Source organism: Cryphonectria parasitica, assembly GCF_011745365.1.
Source record: "Cryphonectria parasitica EP155 unplaced genomic scaffold M406scaffold_2, whole genome shotgun sequence".
Classification (NCBI taxonomy): domain Eukaryota; kingdom Fungi; phylum Ascomycota; class Sordariomycetes; order Diaporthales; family Cryphonectriaceae; genus Cryphonectria; species Cryphonectria parasitica.
The window spans coordinates 2,989,688-3,014,277 of NW_024468910.1; the positions used below are offsets into that span (position 1 = coordinate 2,989,688).

A 24,590-nucleotide genomic window follows, 5' to 3' on the forward strand; every position below is an offset into this window, starting at 1 on the left:
GGTGGAGGAGGCCTAGTCTTCTCTAATTGTCAACAGCTAGAATCAGCTGGAGGGGTGTTGTCTAATTTAAGGGTTAAAATGCTGCATTTGAACATCTTTGGAGCTATACACGGTCCTATGAAAAAAGAAAGCTCCCAAGTTCGATCAGCACTCCAGTAGCACTGGCTGCTTCGCGGCGTAAAGCCGACATCGTAGTCATCAGCATAAAAGCTAGGGACGATGGTCAAATCGGTGCGAACAGCCCACGCAAGGATGAAGTTGACATTTCCCGCATATCAAAAGTTCAAAGAAGAAGGACAGGGACAGGAAATCTTGGTACGTCGGTCTCACTTTGGGAGATATCGGCTCCTGCTGAACACATTGCTGATGGTGCTTCCAATGGTATTGCCACCCTGCATATTGCTCGCAAGGGCCTCCTCCAGGGCTGATTGGGTAACGGAAGCATCTGTGAGCTCCGAAGATAATTAGCACCAAATGAGTATGTATGGAAAGAGTGTCATCGACAACCAAGGAAAGAAAAGATGGCCCATACCGTCCAGATCGCTGAAGCTGCTTCCCATGCTGGGCGTGCCCTCACTTCCTTCTCGCGAGAACCCCTTTCCCTTCAACTCGACAGTTCGGCGCGGAGAAAGGGGACCAGAGGGCTGCCTTCGATCGCCAGGCGAGCGCTTGGACACAAAGGCTGCAGAGCCGCTGGAGGAATCAGACGTGCCTGATTTATGTAATCTGCGCTCCTTCTCCCTCTCCTTGCCTTTGCCTTTGCCCTGGCTCGAGTCAGGGCTCGTGACGTTCTGTAGTCGACGCGCAGCATTAGCAGCAAAGTCGCGTGGGTCACCTCGCAGTGTGGCACCAGGATCTGTGTATTGCCCGCTTCCATCGCCGCTCCCCTCGTGAGCGGCACCAGAAGATCTGGCTTTAAAAGGGAGAAATGCCGGTTCCGCCTCTTCCTCGTCCACCTCTTGGAGGAATGACGATTTGATGGCGTCCCTGTTGGCGTTCTGCTGTTGTTGCTGGAAGCGTGGGGGCCGTCGGATAATTCGTGATTGTTCAGGACCGGAGGATTCGTCGGATGAGGCACCTTCAGAGCTTGAATCCGCTGGACCTGGAGATGATGTACCGGCAGCAGGCACTGGTGTCGGTACGTCGCTCACCGGGGTCGATGGGTCGATGCCAGGCATAGAAGGATGCCACTGCCTTCCGGACTGGATCCTAGGCGAGGACAGCTGTGTGCCAGCTCTCAGCCTCAACGAACCAGCTGCGCCGCCTTGTCCTCCTCCAAGCTGTGCAGCGGTTCCCAATGACGAGGCTCGTACGGTCTGCAATCGAATGGACGAGGCTGGTCCGGCCTTGGGGGTGCTCGGCAGACTCGCATCAGCCCTAGGAACCGGAGTATCCCTCCGGATCGATAGTTGCGAAGGAGCTCTTGCGTGGACCGGTACGCCTCGGCCCGAGGGTGTCCTCGCCATGGCCGTGGAGGGTTCGGAACCTGGTGCGGGAGACGGGGCTGCTGAGCTTCTAGCTGCCACAGTGGCCTTCCTCAGCTGGGCCCTGAGCTGCGAGGTATGACGCTCCTGGAGATATGTGACCTGTTGGAAAAGGAAATCGACCGAGACCTCGAACCTATCTGCCCTGGATATTTTGTGAGCTTATGGGCACAAGTATATAATGCGATTATTGGCAAATCCCGTCGAAAAGATGCAATGCTCACAGGTCAGCCCCTACATGAAGCATGATGTCAGTCAGAATACTCATGGAGCAGGGGGGAAACGCTGAATGGGCGTACAATCAATCTCAGTTTTTGCCACGCCTGAGATGATTTTCCATAATGCTTCATCTTTAGAGCTGTCCCAGTGCACCTAAGATGGGGCTAGTCAGTACAAATGAAAGATGCCTTTGCGTATAAGACCACGTTCTCAACCAAGTGCGACTTACAGGGGGCGGGTCCACAAAGTCTCCCCTAGGGAATGGTAATCTGATGTACACCACATAAGACGGTTCATTGTCCATCTCAGCTGATTATATGGGACGAGAACACAAGCTTATGTGGTGGGTGATTCAGCTGGGAAGACAGGTATGTTGACAAGGCCTGGTCTTGGATGAAAAGTTGGGAACATGTGGTTGGTGTTGAGGATGGTTGGTGTAAGTCAACAGGGCTTGGCCAAGTAAGCCAGAGAGCGGTCACTTCTGACTGCTGGGTGAGTTAGGTGGGTGGGTGGTTAGTGGGCTCCCCAAAGTGATTAAGTAAGGTAGTTAGTTAGTGGGTGGTCTTTAGGCAGTCAAAGCAATGACAGGCAATGACAGCCCTGGACAGGCTACAGGGATTAGCTACTACAGGAGGCAGGGGGGTACGGTACAGTACAGGGATCGCTGCAGTGGTTGCTGTGCCAAAGCCGGAAGCCAGGCCAAGTCACTCCGACCATATCGACAGAATTTCAGAATTTCAGTCTTTCAATTCGCATTCATAGCAACTCTCGTCTATCCACAGACGACAACACCAGCTCCACCTTCTCGCCTACCTCTTCTTGCCAGTCAGACCAGGCATTCTTGCCTGTCTTCTTGCTCTTGTTTTATCACCCTGCACGAAGAATCTTCCTTGTTCCTGTTAACCTCAACATCCATTCTTGCATTCAACTCTTTGTGGTCTGTTGATTGCCTTGGACACTTTAGTACTGCAGCATGGCCCCTCTAATCTTGCATAATGTTCCTGATGAGGAGCTGTACATTGGCGAAGATGGTGTCCAGAGACCATATGCCATGATCTACCCACAGTATGTTGTCCCCAACGCTCCCTCCCCTCCCCCATCCTGCAGACTATAGACTCTTTCATCTCTGCTGCTGTTGCTGCTGCTGCTGTTGATGATGACTGACCATGAATAACTCCAGGCAAGATGGCAACCCAGGCAACGCGGGCAACGTTCGAAACCGACGAGCAGTCCCCGAGTCGGGCGCTTTTGGCAAGTCGACGCGTCGTTCGAGATCCAAGACCGCCACCCCCGCCAGACGCGAAGACCCTACCATCCAGTCGGCGCAAAAGGTCTTTGCCGCCTATTTCGAGCAGCAAAGCTTCCAGCCCGAGGAGACGTCAGACGCGTCAGCATCACAAAAGCAACGACGCCAATCTACCACAGCCCAGCTCCTCCCGTCCGCACAGTCGACCGGCAATATCACAGACGAGACGACGCCCACGTCCGATCCCAGCACGGCCGCGCTTAACATCCCCAGCGTGCCAACCGAGATCATACTGCGCGGCTTCAAGGATATTGACCAGCAGTACGCCGCAATCAACCGGTACGAGCACATCGCCGGGCGCATCTGCGAGGATTACCCACGCGATCCGCCCTACGAGATCCGACGGTACAAGTCGGAGCTGCGCGACCCAGCGTTTGTCCGCCGGCGCGCTTTGACGCCCGAGGAGCGCGCCAAGGTGAACCGGGCGGACAGCGGTGACCATTGGGTCAAGGTGACGTTCGAGTCGCAGCAGGCTGCGGATGCTGCCATCTACGCCAGCCCACAGGCCATCCTCGGCCATCTCGTCTATGCCGAGTACTACAAGGGCATGTCGCCCACCCGTGACGAGGCCGTACCCGACGCGACGACCACTGCGCAGGGCGACGAGATACCGGCGGGGTGGCGACGGTCGGGCTTTGGAGGAAACAGGACGGCGGCAGAGCTCAGGTCAAGCTTTGGCGAGGGCGGCCTGCCCGAGAAGGTGATAGCCAGCGACGCGAACGAGCTCTCACCACCACACTCACACGCCAGTAGCCGCACAGTCGAGAGCGGTACCGTCGGCACCGGTACGTCCTCTTCCTCGACCGTGATCGGGGCCCAACATGCCCAGAACGGCGGCGCTCTCGTTCCTGAAGCAGCCGCCGCGGCCTCCTCTTCCTCCAGCGCAGGGCAGAGCACATATTGCAGGGTGATACCATCGGCGCGGAAGGCGGTGCTCCTACCAGCCGAGCAAGCCCTGCTGCCACAGCCGTCCTTCTCATCACGTGTGCTGGCTCAGATTCCCTTTCTCAAATGGTTCAGCGGGGCAATGATCGGGAGCGAGGTGCCACGGACGGCCGAGGGCGAATTTGACTGGGCCACCGCCAGCCTGTACTGGAAGCTGATCTGCTGGCTGGACCTCTACTTCCGGCTGTTCTCGGGCGATATCTGCAGCGCGGACAAGGAGGATTGAGGGAAATGGTGGTGACCTTGATGGTGTGCCTGGCTGGGAATTTGAGGATTGGGGATTAGCAGACATTTTGTCACGACATGAAGGGTCCGTTTCGGATGCCTCACGAACGCAAGCAGCAACTTCACATTTGGCATGGGATGGGAGTTCAAGGATAGGCCCTCTTCTGGTTTTGTCTTCTTCCCTAAGGTTTTTATTTTATTTTCTTCTTCGCCCTGAGCAATGGCGTTGGGAGACGCGCGAACAAAGAATTTCAAGAGTGCAAAGAGTAAGGAGAAACCCAAGATACAATTCCGTCGAACATTCAAAACAGACGGCCAATTTACAATTTGATGATGGACCAAAAGACCTCCTCCCAAGTCAGAAATGGTAGATGCTCTATACCCAACCGTGACGCCTAGCTGATGGATGATAACAAAGGACAGTGACTGACTGACAGAGTGATTGACTGTTCGCTTCTGTGCGTGTACGCCTTTCGTGTTCCCTTTTTCCCTTCTCCTTTTCTTTCCGTTATTACTTCATCCCTCATTCACTCGTGTTCCACCTCCGCTCCCTCTCATCAGGATCCGACCCGGCAGTCGACATCCTCTTCCCCTCGTCGTCCCAAGGATGCTCATCATCCGCCAAAGAGAGCGCCAGATCCCCACGCCCTCCCCCTCCTTCGCCATCTCGTATCGTCTCAGGCGACATGGGCCCATCCTCATCATCACTCTCACTCTCATCATTGTCGTTGTCGTCGTCGTTGTTGTCGTCACGCTGCCTGTTTCCTTGTTTTTCTTCGTCTTCTTCCTCGCCCAAGACATCCTCCGTCCGCACCCGTACAGGTTTAGGCGAGAAAGGCCTCGTCATGCGCGGACGTGGCGCGGTGGTAGTGGAGGGGCTGAAGTCGGCACTAAAGATACTCGCGGCGTCCTCGAGGTCCCGGCGCCCTCTGCGCTCAGGGCTGGTCGACGACGTCACCACGGCGCCGGCCAGGCTCTGATACGGCTCCGACACAACACCGAGGCTGTCGGCGCGCTGGTGGCCGCGCCCACGGTCCGTTGCAGTAGTAGTGCCGCCGCCATGGTGGTGGAGGAGCAGCACACCCGTCTCGGACGCCGCGTCGGCGAGGATGCTCTTGGGCGGGAGGATGCTGAACAGCTTTGCGCCCGCCTCGTCGGCCCCGGTACCGCCGCTGCCACCACTGCCCATACCGATGCCGCTCCCCACAACACTGGTCCCTTCTTCGGCTGCAAACAGGTCGGTGCCCCTCTCCAGGATATCATCCAGCCCGCCGCCGCTCCATCCTTTGCGCGCGAGGCTCTCGAAGATATCGACCTCGGCGCGCACCAGGCTGCAGCTGGCCTCGAGGATCTTGACGCTGGTATCCTGGCTCTCGCGCAGCAGGGAGGCAGCGTGTTCGGCACGCAGGGCCGTGAGCCCGTCGAGGCGCGCCGTCAGCTCGACGAGGTGGGCACGGAAGCGGGCGACGTCGCGAGGCCCGCGCTGGCGGTGCAGGCGGACGCCCTCGCGCTCGAGACGGCGCACGTCGGCGCTCTGGCGGCGGACGGCGGCAAGGTACCGGGCCTCTTCGTCCTCGACACCTCCGCGCCACTTGTCGAGCTCGTGCAGTAGAGGCACCTCGAAGGAGCGGTAGACGGTCTCGGAGAGGATCTGCTCGTGGTTCGCAACGAGGTGGTGCACGCCTGCCGCGGCGAGGAGACTGTCGGCTGTGCAGGCACTGCTGCCGGTGCCGGGGACGGCGGGGACAGGGCCTGCACCGCCACTGCTGGGTGCGGTGTGGCCGCCGCCGCCGCCGCTGCCGCCCAGGAGAGACACGCAGTCGGCGCGGGCCTCCTTCAGGCGGGCGCAGGACTCGAGAGCGGAGCCAAAGGCGGAGGCAGCGGAGGAGAGGGAGGCAAGGGCGAGGCGGTAGGCCTTGGCAGTGGAGAGGAGGTCGGCGTAGGCGGACTGGGAGGAGGCGAGGTCGGACTTGGTGAGGAAGGCGTGGGCTGCAGCGGGAGGTGGAGGCGGCGGCGGTAAGGGGAGGGTGTAGGTGGACATGTTGCTGGGGAGGTTGTGGCCAGTTGTTGTCGCGATAGAGGCGGAGGAGGGAAGTACGGCAGTGCTGGCGTATGAGTAGGTAGGCGACGCGGGCACGGGCGGGAGCTGCGAGGGCGACGGCGACGGTTGTCGCACGCTCGTCATGGTCTGTTCGTTTGTCGTTTTTCTTTTTTAATAATTATTATGACTATGATTATTACTGCTTTTTATAGGAGGAAAGGGAATCAAGGACGAGAAAGTAGAGGCGTGTGAGAGAAAAAGAAAGAGGAGAGAAAAGTGGGTGGTGGTGAAAAGGATGGAGGATAGCGATGGCGGATGATGGTTTGGGATTCGACGAGGTTTGTTTACTTGCGTGTGGCGGCAGCAAATGAGGGGCCGTTGGAGGACGTTGAGGAGGAGGAGGAGAAAGTCGAGACTTGGAACGAGACGTGTTCGCGTCAGGTATCAAGCAAGACCTTTTTACTTTTGGAGGAGGAAGAGGAGGAGGAAGAGGAGGAGGAAGAGGAGGAGGAAGAGGAGGGAGAGCCTCGACGAGGAGAAGAAGGAGGAGAGGCAATGTTGCTGATAAGAAGTCACTGTGGAGTACTCTAAACTCGTCGTCTCTGCCGCGGGAACCTCAGTGTGGGACTGGGACTAGGCAACTTGTTGATAGCATCCAAAAGAAAAGGAGCAACTAATTTATTTCCTTCAAAGAGCCCTTCTCTCTGAAGACTCAAGAAGTGTGTATGTGTAGAAGGAAGAGCGAAAGGTAAGCAGATCAGGGAAAGAGGAAGGACGAAGTAAAAATAAAACAAGTTCCAAAAAAAAAAATTACAAAAAATCACCAGATAAGATAAGAGGCAAAAGGGTAAAGAGAGAAGAAGGCACGAGACAGTCCCTGCTGACCTTGTTCCTCTCGCACTCGCTCTACCTCTTCCTCCCTCCATCTTTCTCTTCCAACTCCTGGTTTGGTTTGCTTTCGATTCGTTTCTATTTTCTTTCAGAGTGGAGACCTCCAATGAGGAGGAACAACAACATCATCTGTCCATCTATTGTTGTAGTCAGTGGATCTCTCCGATGAAACCAGGGTATACAACATTTCCTCGTTCCCAGACCCTCGTCCAGAGCCTCTCATCCAAAGGATTGTGTTTTTTCTTCTTTTTCTTTTTCTTTCTCTCTCCACACGCTAATAAATAACGGGCATCATTCTTCTCCTCACCCAACGACAACTCATACATGCAAACTCACACCACCCATGCTACAAACTAATGTACTTCGGGAAGACAGAAAGAAAGACAAATACAGACACAGAACACCATTGCCATATGTACAAGTATCCAGTCAATAAGTAGTACTGTACTCATTCGTTACCACCCTGTTTTGTAGAACGGCTCTTTAGGCGGTCAACGCTTTTCCATCCGCCCGCCCCCGCCGCCAGTGGATCTCCCGGGTGGTGCTGGCACATGTGAGATGAGCTGTCTTTTTCTTCCCCACGGACCCGACATAGTCCCTCCTCATCTAGATTATTCCTCAACCCAGCATCTTCGACAAAGATCGTGATTTTTTGCCTGGGGGGAGAGAGAGGGGGGGGGGGGGGTTTCCTATTTTCTTTTCTTTTTTCTTTCTTTTCCGTTGGCGAGCCGTGGAGGCCTCCTACGTGGACGGTTCGCATTCAGTTACCTTCGTACTTTCCTTTCAGGCCAGTGAATGTAATTGTAGAGGAGGTCCCCTGATCCTCAGAGGAAAAATCCAACTCCACTTGCTATAGGAAAACAGCCATGTTGAATCAGTCAAAAGGCTGTCCGAAGGCGAGTGGTGAGAAGAAGAACGAGATAGACAATCATGATGCGAGATAACAAGGAAAATCACATGAGGGGGAGAAGAATCACATAAGGGCAGATTCTCTGCCTCCCCCCCCCCTTCTTGGCATCTTGTCAGTTTGGAAAGCATGAACTTGTTCCTAATTTCTGTCTCTGCTGGACAAAATCTAGAAAGGAGGGATTCAAGCCATCCACATCAAGACCTATTCCGGCACGAAATCCCAAATGTCCCTCTTGTTTTTTTTCTTTTTACTTGAAATGTCATTTTCGTGTTCCGAACTTTCCAGCCGCCCTAGATAGCAAATAGGCTTTCTCTGCTATAGCCCTTAGGAGGCAACGCAGCATCCACCTGCCTCGACGCACTCACAGGTTTCTTAAGAAGCCATGTAGGTGCTCGCCTCGATGCCATCCTTGGGGAATTCACTGCCGAGATGTGTTAGCTAGTGCCTCTCTCTCCCCCTCCGTACAAAGCCATCATGGCAGGCATAAACAACTTACGGGATGGCGACTTCGAAGCGCTTGCCAATGGCCTCGAGCACGTTGCGGTCATCATCAGTACTGACGAACGAAATGGCCAGGCCCTTGGTACCGAAACGACCAGCACGACCGACACGATGCAGGTAGGAGTCGGCCTCAGAAGGCATGTCGTAGTTGATAGCCAGGTTGATGCGCTCGATGTCGATACCACGACCAAAGACGTCAGTGGCAACGCAGATGCGCTTGTTGAACTCCTTGAACTCCTTGTACCGGCGGATACTGGATGTGGAAGACCATCAGTCGACGTTCACCTGTCTCAGAAAGAGAAAGAAAAAATCAGTGCAGGGTAAACTACTTACCGCTCTTCCTGGCTAACACCAGAGTGGACGGCGATGGACGGGAAGTTGCACTCTCTCAGCAGCTTGTCCAGCTCGGTGGCGCGGACCGTGCTCTTGACGAAGATGATGACCTGGTTGAACTGAAGGTCGTCGAGGAGCTCGTTGAGCTTACGGTTCTTCTCACGCTCCTCCAGGGCGACGTAGTACTGCTGGAGACCGTGCAGCGTCAACTTGGTGTCCTCGTCGACATAGTGCTCCGTCGGGTTCTGCATGAACTTGCGGCAGATCGGCTTGACGGTATCGGACAGGGTAGCGCTGAACATCATGACCTGCTTCTGCTGTGGGGTCGCACGGAAGATCTCCTGGACGTCGCGACGCATGTCTGTCTCGAGAAGTTAGTAATGTGCTAGAGGGGGGAAGGAAGGGAAAATGAGGAGTAGGAAAGGCAATGCAAGCCCAGGCGCGGGGAGAACTCACCAACTTGGTCGAGCATCTTGTCGCACTCGTCGAGGACAAAGATGCGGACGCTGCCCAGGCGCAGGTGCTTGTCGCGAACGAGGGCGTTGAGGCGACCAGGGGTTCCGACGATGATGTGGGGGTGGGTCTCCTTGTTCTTGAGGACCTCGGCGTCCTTCTGGATGGGCGTGCCACCGTAGAAGACGCCGGTCTTGATGTCGGGCATGTACTTGGAGAACCGGTTGTACTCGTTGCGGATCTGGAAGGCGAGCTCACGGGTGTGGCACATGACCAGGACGGAGCACTCGCCGGCAACGGGCTCCACCTGCTGGAGGGTGGTGAGGACAAAGACCGCGGTCTTTCCAAGACCAGACTTGGCCTGGCAGATGATATCACCACCGAGCAGCGCCTGAGGAATGCATGTTTGCTGAACTGCACGATCGGACCCAAGTTAGAAAATGGTCTCGAAAGGTTTGAAACGGAGGAGGACGGAGAGGGAGTCGGTAGGTCCGCCCATCGTCGCAGCAAAAAGTTTCTCGTCCAGATGAAAGAACGTGAAAAAGTCGTCAACGCGAGCGCGGCGCATGATACAAGAAATCCGTCGATCAAGACAAGGTTTGAGGGGTGCCAGGTCCTCTTTGGGCGCCAGCGAGAAGGGCTTCCGAAGCACCCCTCGACAGATGCGTCGCTTCCATTTGCCTCCTCTTTCCGAACCAGTCCCTGTAAGAGGCCCTAGAGGCGCGACCAGGCCAGATGGCACGAGCTCAGGTGGAGCTGGTCGATGTTGTCTGCCAATGACGCTCTCTAAAACAGTGAACCAGAAGAGGTCCAGAGCAGACAATTGCGTCAACAATCTGGAAAGGAACTTGCCCCCGCCATCCGAGTTTGGTTGCGTGTGCCTGGGCTGTCGACTTCTCTCCCAAGGGAAATAACGGCAAAGACTCCCTTTTGTCTATTTTTCTTCTTCTTTCACGCCATGGGCTGCCACCAGCATCCATCTCCAACGATGGGAAATCATTGTCTTGACATTTGGACCCAAGTTGCTATGCTTTGTCTTCTCTTTGTTTTTTTCTTTCTTTCTTTCTCTTTCTTTGCTTGCTTGCGACGAGATGGACGGACCCTTGAGTGTGGCACGCGGGAGGGGGTATGGCAATTGAGTGTAACAATAGGCTGCAATGATGGAGTCAGAGTTTGGTATCAGGACTGACCCTCCGAAGGATGCTCGAAGCCACAGTCGGTGATGGCGCGGATCAGCTCAGGCTTGAGCAGGAAGTCGCGGAAACCAGTGGAGTGGATGCCGACGTAGGAACCCTTCTTGTCGACACTGTCGCCGGCGGCGGCGGTGGCCTCAGCCTTCTTGCCATTGGCGGGGGCGGCGGTCTTCTGGGTTTCCAGCTCCTCGTCGGAGTAGTCGATGAGATCCTCCTCGGCAGACATGATGGCTGTTATTGGTTATCGATCGAGTGGAATCGAGGGACGAGTATGAGCAGGCCCGGAAAGTAGGCGCGTGGCCAATCTGGGTCGTGAGGCTGGGAAACAAAGAGGAAGAAGGAGCGCAAAATGAGCTCCGCAGAGAAGGAAAAAGCGATGCGTAGAGGCAGCGAATCGTTGGTGGCTGGGGGGGGATTCGTTGGTCTACGAGAAAATGGGAGTTGGTCGAGAGAAGGGGATAGAGAGAGAAAGAGAGAAAGAGAGAGATGGATAGTTGAGAGGGAAAAGGTAGGAAAATTGTGGAGGGAGAAAAGGTGAGGTCAAAAGGCTGTACTTTGGTAGCAGGAGCAGGGAGCAGGTGCCACAGCAGCAAACAGTGGCAGGGGGCCAGAGGCATCAGGGTGGGGGCAGGGAGGGAGCGCGCACCGTCGGGTGCCCCCCTTGCGTCGCCTTGCTCGCTGCCTTTGAGGCCACTCCGGCTAGTCCTTATTCGGCATCCCATCCCACTTTTTCAGGAGTAGATGCGATTAAGCACAGACCAAGTGCCAGGCTCTTGCGGGGAGCCCTTGTGCAGGGCTGATTGGGGGACAGTGAAGAGAGCCTGGACAAATGGCTTCGACCGGTAGTCATCTTTGAGAAATCGCACGACAGCCTCGAATTTTCCCCTTCACATCCCAGTATCACCCTCGTGACTCAAAAATGCTCAACGCTGAGGAGTCACAATTACAAACTTGTTTCACTCTCACCGACAGATACACACACACATACACACGAATACCATGGCAAAAACAAAAAAGACTGGCGTGTCAAACCGGCACATATATTCTCGCATCTCATTCCTGTACCAAGCAGCAACATATCTAACAGAGGCCGGCCAAAAAGAAACCCCACACGCAAGCAGCAGTCAGAAGACCCATTCGTCCGAGAATAACGGCCCGGCTGGTGGTGATGATGCTGGTGGCCTAGCGACACAAGACCCAGCCACACCCCAGAAGCTATCACGCCAGCTGCTCACTGACCTGCGCAACGTCACCCTCAAGTCCCAGGTCCGCATCAGCCCGGACATAAAGCGCTCCATCTGCAAATACTGCGATTCGCTCCTTGTGGACGGCCAGACATCCTCCTCTGCCGTCGAGAACAGGAGCAAGGGCGGCAGGAAACCCTGGGCGGATGTGCTCGTGGTCAAGTGCTACACATGTGGTGGTGAAAAACGCTTCCCCGTCCACGCCGAGAAACAGAAGAGGCGGCCTAACCGCGCTGCCGCGACAAAGTCACAGCAGCAGAGCGGAACATGACGACCGGGGGTATGCTTTGAAATCTACCGTGAATCATGGCTTCGCCCTGCAGCTCTCTACCTGGGAAAGAGGCTAGCAGTGCTCGTCCAGGGATCAATGTTCTGCAGAGTGGTAGATATGCTCTCCAAGACTAGGCGCCAAATGATCCATGGCGGAGATGAAAGAAGATGGGTGCTCCCGTCACATTTTGGTTCACTTCTGCTGAGCCTGCTCTTTCACGGAATCTTCGCCCAGCACCTTACTGGCAGCCATGAACCTGCAGAATGTTAAACAGTCAGCCTTTAAAACAACTCAGTAAAGGGGGACGAAGACCCTGTTGAGGAAGGAGACTCACAGTCCACCATGCCAACTTCCCAGACCGCGCATACACTCAGCCTGGACGCTGGTCATGCGCAGCAGGTTCTCGGTGTCCGCGAGATTGGCGGACAGCTGGGCCAGCTGAGAGTGCAGCTGCGTCTGTGGTGAGAGAAAAGAGGTAGTAGCTCGGTGGTTAGCTAGCTGAACTGTATTCTTGCGATAAATGATAATTGTAAAGAAAGAAACTTTCCATCAAAAGGACGCAAGCAAACAAGGAAAATGACATCACTGCGAACATGACACATACCAGCTGCCTCTGCTTAACCGCGCTGCCCGAGGTTGCCATAGATTGCCGCTGCGTGTTGTTATTCATGACGGGCGAAAACCACGAGGCCGAGCCCAAACCTCCAGGGGTCCTTCTTTGATTAATGAATGCTGTGGAAAATAAGACCTCGGATCGATGATGGGGTCCGGACAAGGAAATGTTGCTGGATGGACGGGGCGTGTTGTTGATGTTGATATTGCTATTGTTGACCTTTTGAGACGCGACCGCGGTTCATGGAATGGGGGGGGGGGGGCAGGAGGTCCCCGGAAGAGTCGCTGTCGGGAGGTACCAGCCGTCGCCAGCCGGCAACATCTGGCGGGTATTATACCGAATGATGGAATCTCGAACCTCTCCAGTCACCAGATGACGGGATCATGTCCAGCACCCAGGAAGAAGACAGGAAATTTGATTGCAATAATTGATTCTATGTTCCTGTTTATAACATCCTGATGTCGATTTCCTCTTTTTATCTCTTCGATGATAAGAAGAGGTGAGAGAGGCAACCTAACAAAACATCAACGACAGCCACCAATGCCGATCTGTAGATATTTCCTACCAATAAAACACACCCCTACACCTTTGACCATCCTCCCCCACCCCCATCTTGACTACTTCATATAGCAAGACCCTGGATCTATTACGCAGCCAAAGAGCGTGCTCAGGCATGCAAGCAAATTAAATACAATAAGAAGTACTGACGAAACTGAGAAAGAAGAAAGTTCAAGTAAACAAAACACCCTTCTTTTACTCTCCGGTCATTTGTCCCCTTTCGCCTCCCCCTCATTTGCTATTACATAAAATGCTCATGAGCCTTCGTTCAGATAGACACATAACAGAAAACAAAGTTATTCTCTCAAAACACACAGCGCGGGCTGCCATCAAAGTTGTCGATTACGACCTTTTCATATAAGAAACAAAAGAGACGCTAAGGAATGGTACAAATACTTTTGGCCGGTGTGGATGTGCGTGTGTGAACGAAAGGAAAATGTGGTGACGGTTCGACCACGATTTGTGTGTTTTATACAGCAGATTATATCCCAACCCATCCCCCTTACTCCTGACAATAGCGGATGAGTCCTCCCGTCCACCGGTCTGTTCGTCGACTTCTTCAAGACCGCCTCCCTTCAATTCCCCACCATGTCATGCGTCGGATCCCTCCACAGCCCAATAATGCCACCACCTCCCTCTTCCTCCGTACCTATCCCTGGCCCCTTGACTGTCTTCCGAACCGAACCATGCTTCCATTAACAACATACGCAATGGCTGATGAAATGCAAATGCCTCTGCTCTGGCTGTCCCGCTTTCCTCTTCCACAACTTTTGTGTGTGTGTGTGTGTGTGTGTTTTGTGTTTGTGTGTCTGTGTGTGTGGATAACCGGTCGGTCTGTCGGACAAGATGTGGCGATACCAGACACATCGAAAGCGGATCGCAGAATGGAAATGCGGTGCGGGGAGTATTAACAGAAATAGGATCAAGTATACCGCGATATGCTTTCTTCTCCTGGCCGTGCCGTGCCAAAATACCCTATGTACCTTGAGCATGAGGCCACGTGGTGCTCTCGCCCCAAGTGGTTCCGTCACTAAAATTATGTTTGGTCGGATTTGTACGGTCGTTGTCTTTTCTTCTTTTTTTTTTTCTTTCTTTTTCGGTTTTGTTGTTTCACGATTTCGAGGAAGTCATGACGGCCAACTGATGTTAACCAAGGACTGATGAGACTTTCCCTTTCCTTCCCTCAACGCCTTCTAATTGTCGTATGCACGCCATGTGTTCGTAAATCCGAGTATTCCAGGGTAGCGTTTGCGTCACAACTCGCACAAAGTAGTAAAAGTTTTCGCGATGCTCAAGAGTGGGTGTGCGTGTGTGCGTGCTCATTGATCGAGTTTCGATCAAGGACGTCCTCAAAGGGAGAATAGCTAGGCCTTGTGTGTGGTAAACAGACCGCTTTGGGCAGAGAGATCAGCACACACTGCCCTCTGGGTGGTACGACGACCGAGCAGTTGAGCTTCGCAGGGATTGGAAGCTCAGATACCGCAGCCGCTTTGGTACAAGCCTGCTGAGCAGGCCAAACCCAGGAATGCGACGCTCCTAACGTGCCGCGATGGAGGGGCGAGCCCCGAGGCTGCTCTGGCTGCTGTGCGCAGATGGTGTATCGAGATTAGTGGATTCACCACTGCCCGCGCTGGCGCTCGCACTTCCGGTCAGACTTGGGACATTTTGGCCCTTGGAGGGCGGATGAAGGTTGCTCACCCCAGCGTGCTGTTCAACTTGTTGTGGCGCGACTGCGTTGCCATGCCCTGGTGGATACTGGGGCACAGGCTGGCGGACACCGTTGGGTGGCGACGGTCGTCCGTTCATGCCTGGTGGCCCATATCCGTTGGGCGGGGACGGCCGGCCATTTCCTCCTCTCATAGACGGAGCATAACCTGGTGATTGGCTCGCCCTCCGCTGGAACATTCCGTTCGGCGGCCCGTTCGGCGGTCCGTTCAACCCGTTCTGCCAGTTGCCCGCCTGCGAGGTCATGGAGTTCGCTCGCGATTCCGCCTGCATTGCACTTCGGTCAACATGGCCGTATCTGTTGTCGGTGAACTTCATCATCGGGTCATCTAGAATGTTGCTGCCAAGATTAGGGGTTTGGGTACCCATCTGGCTCGAGCGGTTGCGACTGGCGAAGTTGGGCCTAAAGCGGCTGGACCTGCCTGGCATCGAGTCGGCTTCTGGGTTCTTGCGAAATTGCGAAGCCGAAGGCTTTGGTGTGTGCCGATTTTTCCTGGACGTGACACTCATCATGTCAAAGTTGTCTGGGTCGATCATAGGCACAGGCGGTCCAAGGTTGGGATCAAAATAGTCCTCGTCGTCGTCATCATCGTAGACAGGGCCTCTGGGAGGGGGCGGCCCACGCCTCATTCCGGGTGGTGGCGGTCCCATCATGCCTCTTCCCGGGGGGCCTCTCATCCTCATCTCCTGGTCCCGCAGTGCCAGGTCGCGCTGTCGTAACTGAAGCTCGCGCTCCCTGATCGCCAGCTGGTCGGGGGTGATGGGCTCGCCGCCCTCGGGTATCTCATCGTCGTAGAAGCCCAGGTGGCCGAACTCCTCCTGCAAACCTTCGTCTATCGAGCCTCGTCTGGACGGCTGCTGACGGGTATGGGATCCATTCTGGATGCCGTTCATCGGAGGGCGACCATAGCCGTTCGGCTGCGGGCCGGTGTTGGATGAAGGACGGCGCATTCCAAGAGGGGGTCCCATCTGTGAGGGACCCCTGGGTCGTCGCGGCATTCCGTTTCCGTTGGGCATACCATTGGGCGGCATAGGGCGAGGAGCCTGTGACATGGACATGCGGGCTGCGGGAGACGGCATGGCCATCGACGTTGGTGAGCTGGACGGCGGTGGAGGCCCTGCTGCCGCAGCAGTAACGTCTATCCTCGGCCTGTTCCGGTTGACGACATTCAGGTGGTGGAGCATGGCGTACAGCGTCTCGATACGGGGCAGGCTGACGTTGGCTTCTTGCGCGAGCTTCACGGGCGAGCCGAGGAAGGACTCGACCTCCATGGGTCTCCTAGACTGGAAGTCTTGCCACATGACGCTCTCCGTGCCAGCCTGCCTCGTCATCTCGTCCATAACCTTTTCCTTGTAGCCTGTGTCAAAATTGCAGCCTTGCGCGGCAGCTAACTCCAGCAGCTCATCAATTACGCCAGACACGAGGGTTTTCACTGCAGGCTTCGCGAGCAGCTCCGAGTAGTTTGCCGTCTCGAATATAACGCTGGCGGGATGAAAGGCAATGGGACTGCGGAGATTTCGTTAATACAGAGGGGCGGGAGGAAAGCCAGCATAGGAAAATTCGGAACTCACCCTATGACACGTTCATATTGGTGCTGCCGGATGTTGGGTGACACCTTGGCGTCGACCTGGCCAGAGCTGAGCGTGATAGCAAGAGCTGAGGCCATGTCGTCCTGTATCGTCGCCGGAATGGTGGAGTTCCTCTTGGCCGGTCCAACCCACAGTTCGGTCGACCCCTTGTGTTCGAACTCACTCTGGCCGAGTTGCGCCAGATCAGCACCGGCCACGAGAGACAGGACAACATTTGTCGGGTATCTCTCCTCGATGGCTGCCTCAAGACCGATCGTGTTGGTGGTATTGATCAGGATGCAGGTGTGATTAGGAACAACAACGGAATCGATGACGGAGGCCAGGTCGTATATGTCGGGCAGAGCTTTTACGCAGAGAACAACATAATCGAAGGATCCTTCTTTACGGCTTAATGCCTCTTCTGGTGATCTGACCACTGTATGTGTGCAACGTCCGTCAGCAGCTGTACGTCCCTTCGCAACTCCGGATCAAGACGCGCGTGCGCGCGTGCGCGTGTGCGCGTGGTTTTGTCCCTTACCTCGACGGGGTTTAAATCGCTCGTTGCCAAAAACTGCGGACCTAATAGTAGAAAGTATGGTTTAGCATCGCGAGGCGCGACGTGTCCGGCGTCCAGCGCGTGGTCCAACTTACTTGAAGGAGATGCCATATTGTGCGACATGCTCGTAGCCGGACTTCCAAACAAGAGTCACATCACAGGCATTGGTTGCCTGTAGCCTCCACGACAGGAAAGCCGAGACAGCGTTCCCACCCACTACAAGAATATTCATTAGCTCCAGGTCGGCCATGTTGAAGCGATTAGCGACAGGTGGTGTATGTGCACCACATCATAGGATAGGAAGTAGCAGAAAACGAGCGTGTTGTGTTGGAATGGAAATCAGGGAGGACAGAGGCGTGGGCCTAGGCGGGAAATAAAAAGGGGGGGGGGTGGGTTCAAGAATTCAAAGAAAGACACTCTTCCCCAAACATCCCGAAGAATGCAGTCGCACTTTCTTTTCGGGGGGGGGGGGGGGAGATGGGAGGAGGAGGACCTAAGTAGATATAGAGTAGGGAGACTAAAAAGATCGCACAATGTAAGACGACATTACATCGTTTTGCCACATACCTGATAGGATCTTCAGACGGGGTGCTGTGGGAGCCATGATAGCGCCCTAGTGGGAGTAGCCAGGCGGCTGGGCGAAGGAGTTGAGACGGCGGTTGTGCAGGAGGACGGGCAACCTGAACCAATGCAGGTGCAGGTATGCAGCTCTCGCGATTGGCAACGTCTGGTGGATCGGCCGCTGCGGCTGTGGCCCGGTGCCACGGCTCAACTTGAGAGTGCCTGCGCTTAGACTCCCTTGCTGTGTGTGGCTGATCAATACCTTATTGTGACCGGTCCGCTCTATGAAGATCGGTTCTGCCAATTTCTGGTTTGTCGAGCAAGCCTGAGATTCTGACTGGCCTGAATCCCCTGTTATGCACCTTGTACCCTGTGCGTTTTTCTTTTCTCCTTTCTCCTTTCTCTTTCTCTCACTCTTCCTTCTCAGTCGTCCTCCTCTCCTCTTGCTTGTCCCTTCTTGTTCCAGACCAATCAGTCTATGGGGTGTCCGGGTTCCGGTGCCGGTCGGAGACGAGTATTAGGGCTGAGCAGCAGGCGAGGACTGCGAAGAGGCTGTCTCGGAGGAAGCAGGTCCCATTCGACACACGGTTGTAGGTGGTGCAGACAAGAATATGGGAGGGGGAAATATGTTGCGGACCAGCTATGAGGAGGTCGTGGCGTCAAATAGGAAGGGATCGTGGCACTCTAGAGCAGCGACCGTGCACTAGAGGCAGTAGAAAGAGTCGCACCGGATTACGGATGCGGAGGGACGGTTTTAACGAGCGACGAGCGCAATGGAAAGCGCCTGGGAGAGGTTAGCAGGATGGAATTATGTCGAGCCTGCTGTTAGGTCGACGGAAAAGGTCGCTGAACGATGCGATAGATGGAGATGAAGAGGAGGGGTGGAAAAGGTCGAGCAGCAAAAACAGAAATGTAAGGAGTGAGGTTGAGGATCAGGGTGGAATTGCGGTACGCTCAGACACCCAGGAACCAAGCAAGACCTTTGGGGGGCGGGCGGACAGGGGGGCGGAAACGGTAGTACACAGGCTTTAGGCTCGCAGGGGCTGCTGGACTGGGATGGCCGGCGCTGACAAGATTTGGGTTTTCTGCCCTGACCAAGTCGCATCCGAACCCAAGCCAGGTAGCGCGGAGCATGGGTGCTGATAGGGTGCTAAGGGGGGGGGCGGTGCTGAAAGATTCAGCGGCCCCAGCGGAGGGGCTAGGAAGTGCCAGGAAGAGTGCCGCGTTGTTGCGAGTTTTAACTGACCTTCAGGTGTTTTTTTTTTTCCTTTTTTCTTTAATGGTGGATGATATTTTTTTTTTGTCCCCTTTCCGTCTGGAATAAAGATGTATTCAACGTCAAGATAAAATGATGCAGACAAGAAAACCACCTTGCAGGTAGGATCAGACTGGGGCGTCGACAGCCACAAGTGGTACCCAAGGCCTGACAGGCGTAGCCAAAATTTAATGAACGACGTCAAAAGGGGGGGGGGGGGAAGAAAAAGAGTCCAAAGTTAATGATGGCTGATGGAGGATGATACTGAATACTGGTAAAGAGGGATCTGAGAATTATGGCTGTGACTGCATATGAGTGCAGCCAGCAAGCAGTGCTGGGTAGTCGTACAGAAGAAGGGTGACCACTGTATGTTGCCTGCTGAAGCCTCTGGTGGGTGGTGTTTCTGGTGTGTGTGCGTTGACAGTGCTTGAATCCTAGTGCTCTAGTTGGGTGGGTGTGAGTGTGCTCGCGTGCCACTACTTCCAAGTCAAGCTGCAGCTGGTCTGGTCCTTTCGATGCCAAGCAGCTGGAATGAAGGGAGATCTTGACGATTGATGGGACCTTGTGAGGGTGGGGGTCGATGATGTCGTCGTTGATTGGTAAGAAAGGGGTATGCTAAACCTTGAACCTGTGGGCTAGGGCCAGCAGCAGGCAGGTATAGTATGTCACAGACAGATATGATGCAGATGCGCGAGTGTCTTGCTGCTGAACAAAACACAATTTGAAAAACACCGCGTTGCAGATCTGGGTCCAAGAGGTTAACGAAGGAACAGAAACGACCAGGGGTTGACAAAGTGAGAAAATGCTGGAAGGGGGTGGGATGGTAGTATGGCTAGTGTATGAGGGAAGGTAGTCGCGTCGATGGAGGTAGGTTAAGGTGGTCGAGTTCTGGAGCCTCCGCATTGGCTAGATTGGGGAGGGGAGGGGGGGCTAACTCTGTTCTTGGGGTTCTGGTGTTTGGGTGGGTGGGTGGGAGGAAATAGATGGCAGAATTACTTATTAGAGCCAAGCCCAGTCCAGGGCTAAAAACTCGGCCAAGAAAGGGAAAAATCGAATCAAGAGAATCAAGACTCCAACATTAGATTGACTGTAATAAACACTGTAGAAATGGTGGTGCTGCTCCCTCCTAGAGGCAGTGGCGGGATGGATAATTTTAGCCACAGGAGGAAGTCTTCTGCCTTCCCAATCCTGATTGTCTTTCTTCTTTTATTTCTTTCTTCTTTCTTTTCACGCCTGCTGCTGCTGCTGGCGGGAGTATTCAAAAGTACGCCAGAGCAGGAGAGCAGATACAAGAAACAATAAATGAGAGGATATCAGAGGTAATTGAAACTGGAGACCGACACTCACTCTCCAGCAGAGATATCAATCAAGCTCAACAAGGCCTGCAGGGCTGGCGGAGCAGCAAAAAGCTACAAGAAAGATGAAGACAGGAGGCATGACAAGGGTGGCAGGGAGACACAGTGGATCCTAGAGTCCACCAGCACACGAAGTTGGACATCGGGCTGCATGTGTCTGGCATCGGCTACAGTACATGTGAGCATAGTGGGACTACAGTACAAAATGCAAGTACTGCATCCTGGGTATTCTTGATTCATTGCGTGGCCTCGAGTGGCCCAGCAAAGGCCCAGCAGACCCATTCTGCAAGTCCCCACAAGAACAGCAGCTACACAAGTCTCGTGTGGATTTGGGAGGTGGGGGGTCGTGAAGTAGTGATAGTATAGTATTGCTAGGGCTTGTCAGGGTGCTCCGGCTGCTGGGCCCGAAGAACTAACTTTCTGTTCACCGATACAGAAGGGGCGGAGAAACGGTTATCGCCCACCAAAGAGAAAGAAAGAAGAAGAAAAAATGATCAGGGGGTATACGTCACATCCTGCCGGGGATGCCGCGTGCGTGATGAAGAGTCTACGTCTTCAGCACACTGCAACGCACTTTCTGTCGATCCAGCCCCGAGATTTCTCGTAATGCGCTGGACATGCATGCGAATTGCGGCCAGATGCGACCTAGGGTTTAATAATAGGATCTGCGACGATCAGATCAGACGGCTCCTCTTGCCCCTCCCGATCCCATTGCTGTGATCATAGTAACCAGGTTCCTCCCCTTCTACATAGTACTGCCATAATACAATACAGTAAGAATACAGTTAGTACATCCTTGATGGACTGGAGGTGTGGAAACGTCTACTCTAGTATGTGTTCCCTGCTAGAACACTGCCATGTACGACTCACGGCTTTCTCCAAAAGAAACGAAGGAAGAAAGAAACCCATCCCGCCAGGTCGTACGAGAGCGTATCTATCTGGTACACCAGGAGGGATGCTGCCTGGCCTGGCCCGTGCCTCTTCCGGTGCTTCCAAGATTGAGCGGTCGAAGAAAAAAAGAAAGAAAAAACAGGGGATAGAAGGAACCACACTTTATTTAGAGGCACACAGTCTTTGATTATTTCCAGAAAATCGCCCAGGCCCTAATGCTATAATACACAGAGCATGTATGCTCATGCCATGCCATGCCCATGCCAATCAATATGCGTTGACGGGTCAAGGTCGATCGACCAATTTTCTTCATTGGCTTCCTTGTAAACCCTCTAGAAAATACGTCAACCCATGAGAAGATCTTCTCTACTAGCACGACGGATACTTACGTGTACAGTGGTCCTAGGGCTGCGGTCAGGATACTTACATGGTATGGCACGATGGTACTCGTACGCCCTTGACCACCCGGAGTGGAGCCTATATTTCGCGGACCGCGCCTGGTTCTCTAGGGCCCAGCGCAGCTGTGTGGGACCTTGCCGACTCGCGGGTAAAGAGGAACGGTTCCATATTTACAGTGCACACGGACACGCACAATACACCTACGTTACTATGGTAGTACTGTAAGTATATGTGTTGTGCTGTCTTGTGCTGTGCTATGGTCGATCCGATCTGTCGCTTTCTCCCTTCTCCTCTTTCTCCTATCAGGCGTACTCCTCTATGAAATCATATCTCATCTCACACCGACATGTACCGCCGCTCACCCTCACCCTCTCCATCGCGCTCAGTTGGCTCTCTTATCCTGATGCCCAACACCATGCGCAGAGGAGAGGACTCGTTCCACAAGGCGAGACCAACACCACATAGCCCAAGCAGCCAAGGTCAGGGCACACAAACCATTTTGAGTATTGTCAATCAACCATAGTGGGCACTAGACATCGCAAGTGGGATAGCTCCACGGGATCGACACATGGCATGCCAGCCCAGCGATCTTCAGCAGCAGCTGGTGGTTCGTTATTGGTTCTCTGGCACGCTCTTGGGTCTCTCTATATCTGCCAGGTCAGAAAGGCGGGCACGGCAAGTTCCATCTCCTGTTCTGCCTATGGTATCGGATTTTCGGTACCAGTTGCCCACCTCGCCTTCTTTCCTTCCGTCTTGCTCCTCGGGGCTCGACCCATCCACCATCTTTGTGAGCTGCCTCCGCTCTCGCTATCTTGGACGGTCCATATCTATCTCACGGTAACATAGGTGGACCCGGCGCCGGCCCCCTCTTCCTCTTCCCAACGCAGCTACGCAAGTGGTCCTTGGCTTGACACCTGAATGGCAATACCAAACAATATGTAACATAGTATGTACCAGACCATAGTAGTAGTTGGCTGGCCATCCGTTATTTCCCACGATAGCACCATAGTACCATTCATTCTAATGGATGGAGAAGCCGGACATAAGCACACCACTCCCAGGAAACAAGCCATCAAGGCCACCCCCTTCCTTGAACAGCAGGTACTGTGTACAAAAGGTGGCGCCCGGCAATGGCGTGTTCTTATGCTACAGGTTGCAAGTATCAGCAACTTGGCGCAGCCACACACAAGCTAAAATTTGCAGCACCGAAGGTCCGAGGATTCCAACCCTGAACAAACAGGGGTATGCCCTGCCGAAAGCTTGCTGGCTGCTGACTGCTACAAAGTACTGCCTGCTGCTGCTTCTGCTTTCGTATTCTTGTATGAGTAACCCACCTGCTGCGCCCGATGTCGTGCGACTGGCTGCACCAGAGTATTGTACAAGCACTCGTCAATAAACGCTGCCCCCCCTTTCCTCTCGCCGCGCTTAGCACATCACGACAGTCTCTGTCCATGCGTTTAGTTGTCGGTGTGGTGTTTGAGATTCCCTCTCCCTCTCTCTCGCACTTTTCCTTTCCCGTGTACGCCAAGAGTGGACAGCACGACTTGGACTGGATTAAATCAAGAAGCTGTGAGCCAGGACAGAGGACAAGAGCCGCAGTCTCTACCCCCCCCCCCTTTCCCTTCCGCCCCTCTACACCAAATTGAAATATGAAGGACCTACGTACATAGTGTGTGTACTGGGAGTACTATGGCACTAAGTATATCTCCGTGGACCCGAGGGAGAACAGTTGGCCCGAGATCGAAGGCGCTTCGAGATCGGCAAGGTAGAACCAGCAGCCCGGAAGTCGAGCCCCATATGCAAGGTCGGGGCGATCATCAGGCTGGTCACAGAAAAAAAACTTGGAAATGGGAAATTGGAAGAATGGCATCTTGACACAGGGCAGGATTGTGCGGCCTGGTAAGCTGGTTTTGCGCCTCACGAACCCCTGCTGCTGCAGCTGCTTCGCTACTACCATAGTACCATAGTACTGCTACTGCCGCTGTTTTCTCTCTCGACCCTTTCCTCACCCGCCCACCGTTCACCACCTGCCATCCATACTACCACCACAGTACAATATCGTGCTATGCCTGCTACGGGCTGGGCCTTTTCCACTCACTCACCCAGAAGACAACAAGTCCCTGGCGCTTTCCAGCCTTTTTTTTTTTTTTTTTTTTTTTCCTTCCAAAAAAAATTCGCGCGCAGGCTTGACGAGTCACAACGGGGGACGCGAACTAACAAGTAGTCCCGCCAGCTTTCTTTCTGCGCTGTGCTATCCAGATCAGGCCTGGTCCTTTATCCATATATTATGGTACAATAGTTAGTCAATATAAGCCCTTCGGCATGGAAGAACTTGACACACCAACGGTCGGACCAAAAAGGGGGTCGGTCGTCTGGGTCAGGTTGGAAAGATGGAGAGCCAAAAAGGACCGAAAAATACTAGTAACGATCCCAAGAGCCGCGCCTAGGTTGAATGTCCATCCAATGCATTCATCATCTCGCAACTCGATGATCGAGCCCGTCAAGAGAACTCTTCACGTCTCCGCGAAATCTCCCCCAAACAGAAGAAGAAACATGCGGAGACTTGCAACTCCACATACAGAAGAGATGTGGTTCAATGACGCATTCGATGTGACCTCGACAGCAGATAGAGCAGGAGTGCACGGCTCGGCTTCTCCAAGAATGCCCGGCAAAGCGACGACCCACGCACTACGATCACCTCTTCTTTCCTTCTCTTTTTGCCTCCCCTCTCTTCCCGATCAATCCACGCAAGACGCACTCGCTCCAAGAGCCTAGTCCAGGTAGGAATCCAGGATAGATCCTGGTTCACGGGGCCACTACAGCCGTGCCGAGGGCAGGTTCCTACCTCATTACTTAGTCAGCCTGCGATTATCATGGCTCGAACCGTCCTCAGTCAGTTACTGCCATTTTCAACGACTTTTTGGTGATTTTAGATGGAAGGTACTTTGTACTACTGTGTTGCGGCGGGGGTAATTAGGGTTCATTGCAGTGCCTACTGCGTGCCTACTGCGTGCCTACTGCGAGGTGAAGGAATGGCTCTCCATGCCACTCTCCCAACTCCTCCCTCCCACCACCACCACCACTTGTCCCGG

The 24,590-nt window shown here is 54.2% G+C and overlaps 7 protein-coding genes across 7 annotated transcripts; 2 read left to right on the forward strand and 5 right to left on the reverse strand.

Moving 5' to 3' along the window:
• Window positions 1-326: 326 nt before the first annotated feature.
• M406DRAFT_337121 (uncharacterized protein) lies at window positions 327-2,007 on the reverse strand (the record flags this gene model as incomplete). Its single annotated transcript, XM_040921221.1, has 4 exons — window positions 327-445; window positions 533-1,620; window positions 1,771-1,856; window positions 1,933-2,007. The coding sequence occupies 4 exons, from the start codon at window positions 2,005-2,007 to the stop codon at window positions 327-329; spliced, it is 1,368 nt and encodes a 455-aa protein (XP_040779719.1).
• Window positions 2,008-2,676: 669 nt separating this feature from the next.
• Window positions 2,677-4,180, forward strand: M406DRAFT_44255 (uncharacterized protein; the record flags this gene model as incomplete). Its single annotated transcript, XM_040924241.1, has 3 exons — window positions 2,677-2,768; window positions 2,884-3,150; window positions 3,223-4,180. 3 exons carry the CDS (start codon window positions 2,677-2,679, stop codon window positions 4,178-4,180), a joined length of 1,317 nt encoding a protein of 438 aa, XP_040779720.1.
• Window positions 4,181-4,975: 795 nt separating this feature from the next.
• On the reverse strand, window positions 4,976-6,352 carry M406DRAFT_229822 (uncharacterized protein; the record flags this gene model as incomplete). The annotated part of the gene is made up of 2 exons (XM_040915821.1): window positions 4,976-5,942; window positions 5,994-6,352. Coding segments are annotated over 2 exons (1,326 nt in total), but the record flags the coding sequence as incomplete, so codon positions are not given.
• Window positions 6,353-8,134: 1,782 nt separating this feature from the next.
• Window positions 8,135-10,989, reverse strand: M406DRAFT_355007 (P-loop containing nucleoside triphosphate hydrolase protein). Its single transcript, XM_040923056.1, has 5 exons — window positions 10,499-10,989; window positions 9,312-9,722; window positions 8,856-9,216; window positions 8,518-8,775; window positions 8,135-8,442 (listed from the first exon to the last, which is right to left on the reverse strand). Exons 1-5 carry the CDS (start codon window positions 10,725-10,727, stop codon window positions 8,394-8,396), a joined length of 1,308 nt encoding a protein of 435 aa, XP_040779722.1. The 5' UTR covers window positions 10,728-10,989; the 3' UTR covers window positions 8,135-8,393.
• Window positions 10,990-11,500: 511 nt separating this feature from the next.
• On the forward strand, window positions 11,501-12,016 carry M406DRAFT_250597 (Rpr2-domain-containing protein; the record flags this gene model as incomplete). Its single annotated transcript, XM_040916708.1, has 1 exon — window positions 11,501-12,016. One exon carries the CDS (start codon window positions 11,501-11,503, stop codon window positions 12,014-12,016), a length of 516 nt encoding a protein of 171 aa, XP_040779723.1.
• Window positions 12,017-12,346: 330 nt separating this feature from the next.
• Window positions 12,347-12,686, reverse strand: M406DRAFT_337126 (uncharacterized protein; the record flags this gene model as incomplete). Its single annotated transcript, XM_040921222.1, has 2 exons — window positions 12,347-12,472; window positions 12,621-12,686. The coding sequence occupies 2 exons, from the start codon at window positions 12,684-12,686 to the stop codon at window positions 12,347-12,349; spliced, it is 192 nt and encodes a 63-aa protein (XP_040779724.1).
• Window positions 12,687-14,753: 2,067 nt separating this feature from the next.
• Window positions 14,754-17,287, reverse strand: M406DRAFT_226793 (uncharacterized protein; the record flags this gene model as incomplete). The annotated part of the gene is made up of 4 exons (XM_040915749.1): window positions 14,754-16,419; window positions 16,485-16,917; window positions 17,020-17,060; window positions 17,133-17,287. Coding segments are annotated over 4 exons (2,295 nt in total), but the record flags the coding sequence as incomplete, so codon positions are not given.
• Between the last annotated feature and the right edge of the window lie 7,303 nt (window positions 17,288-24,590).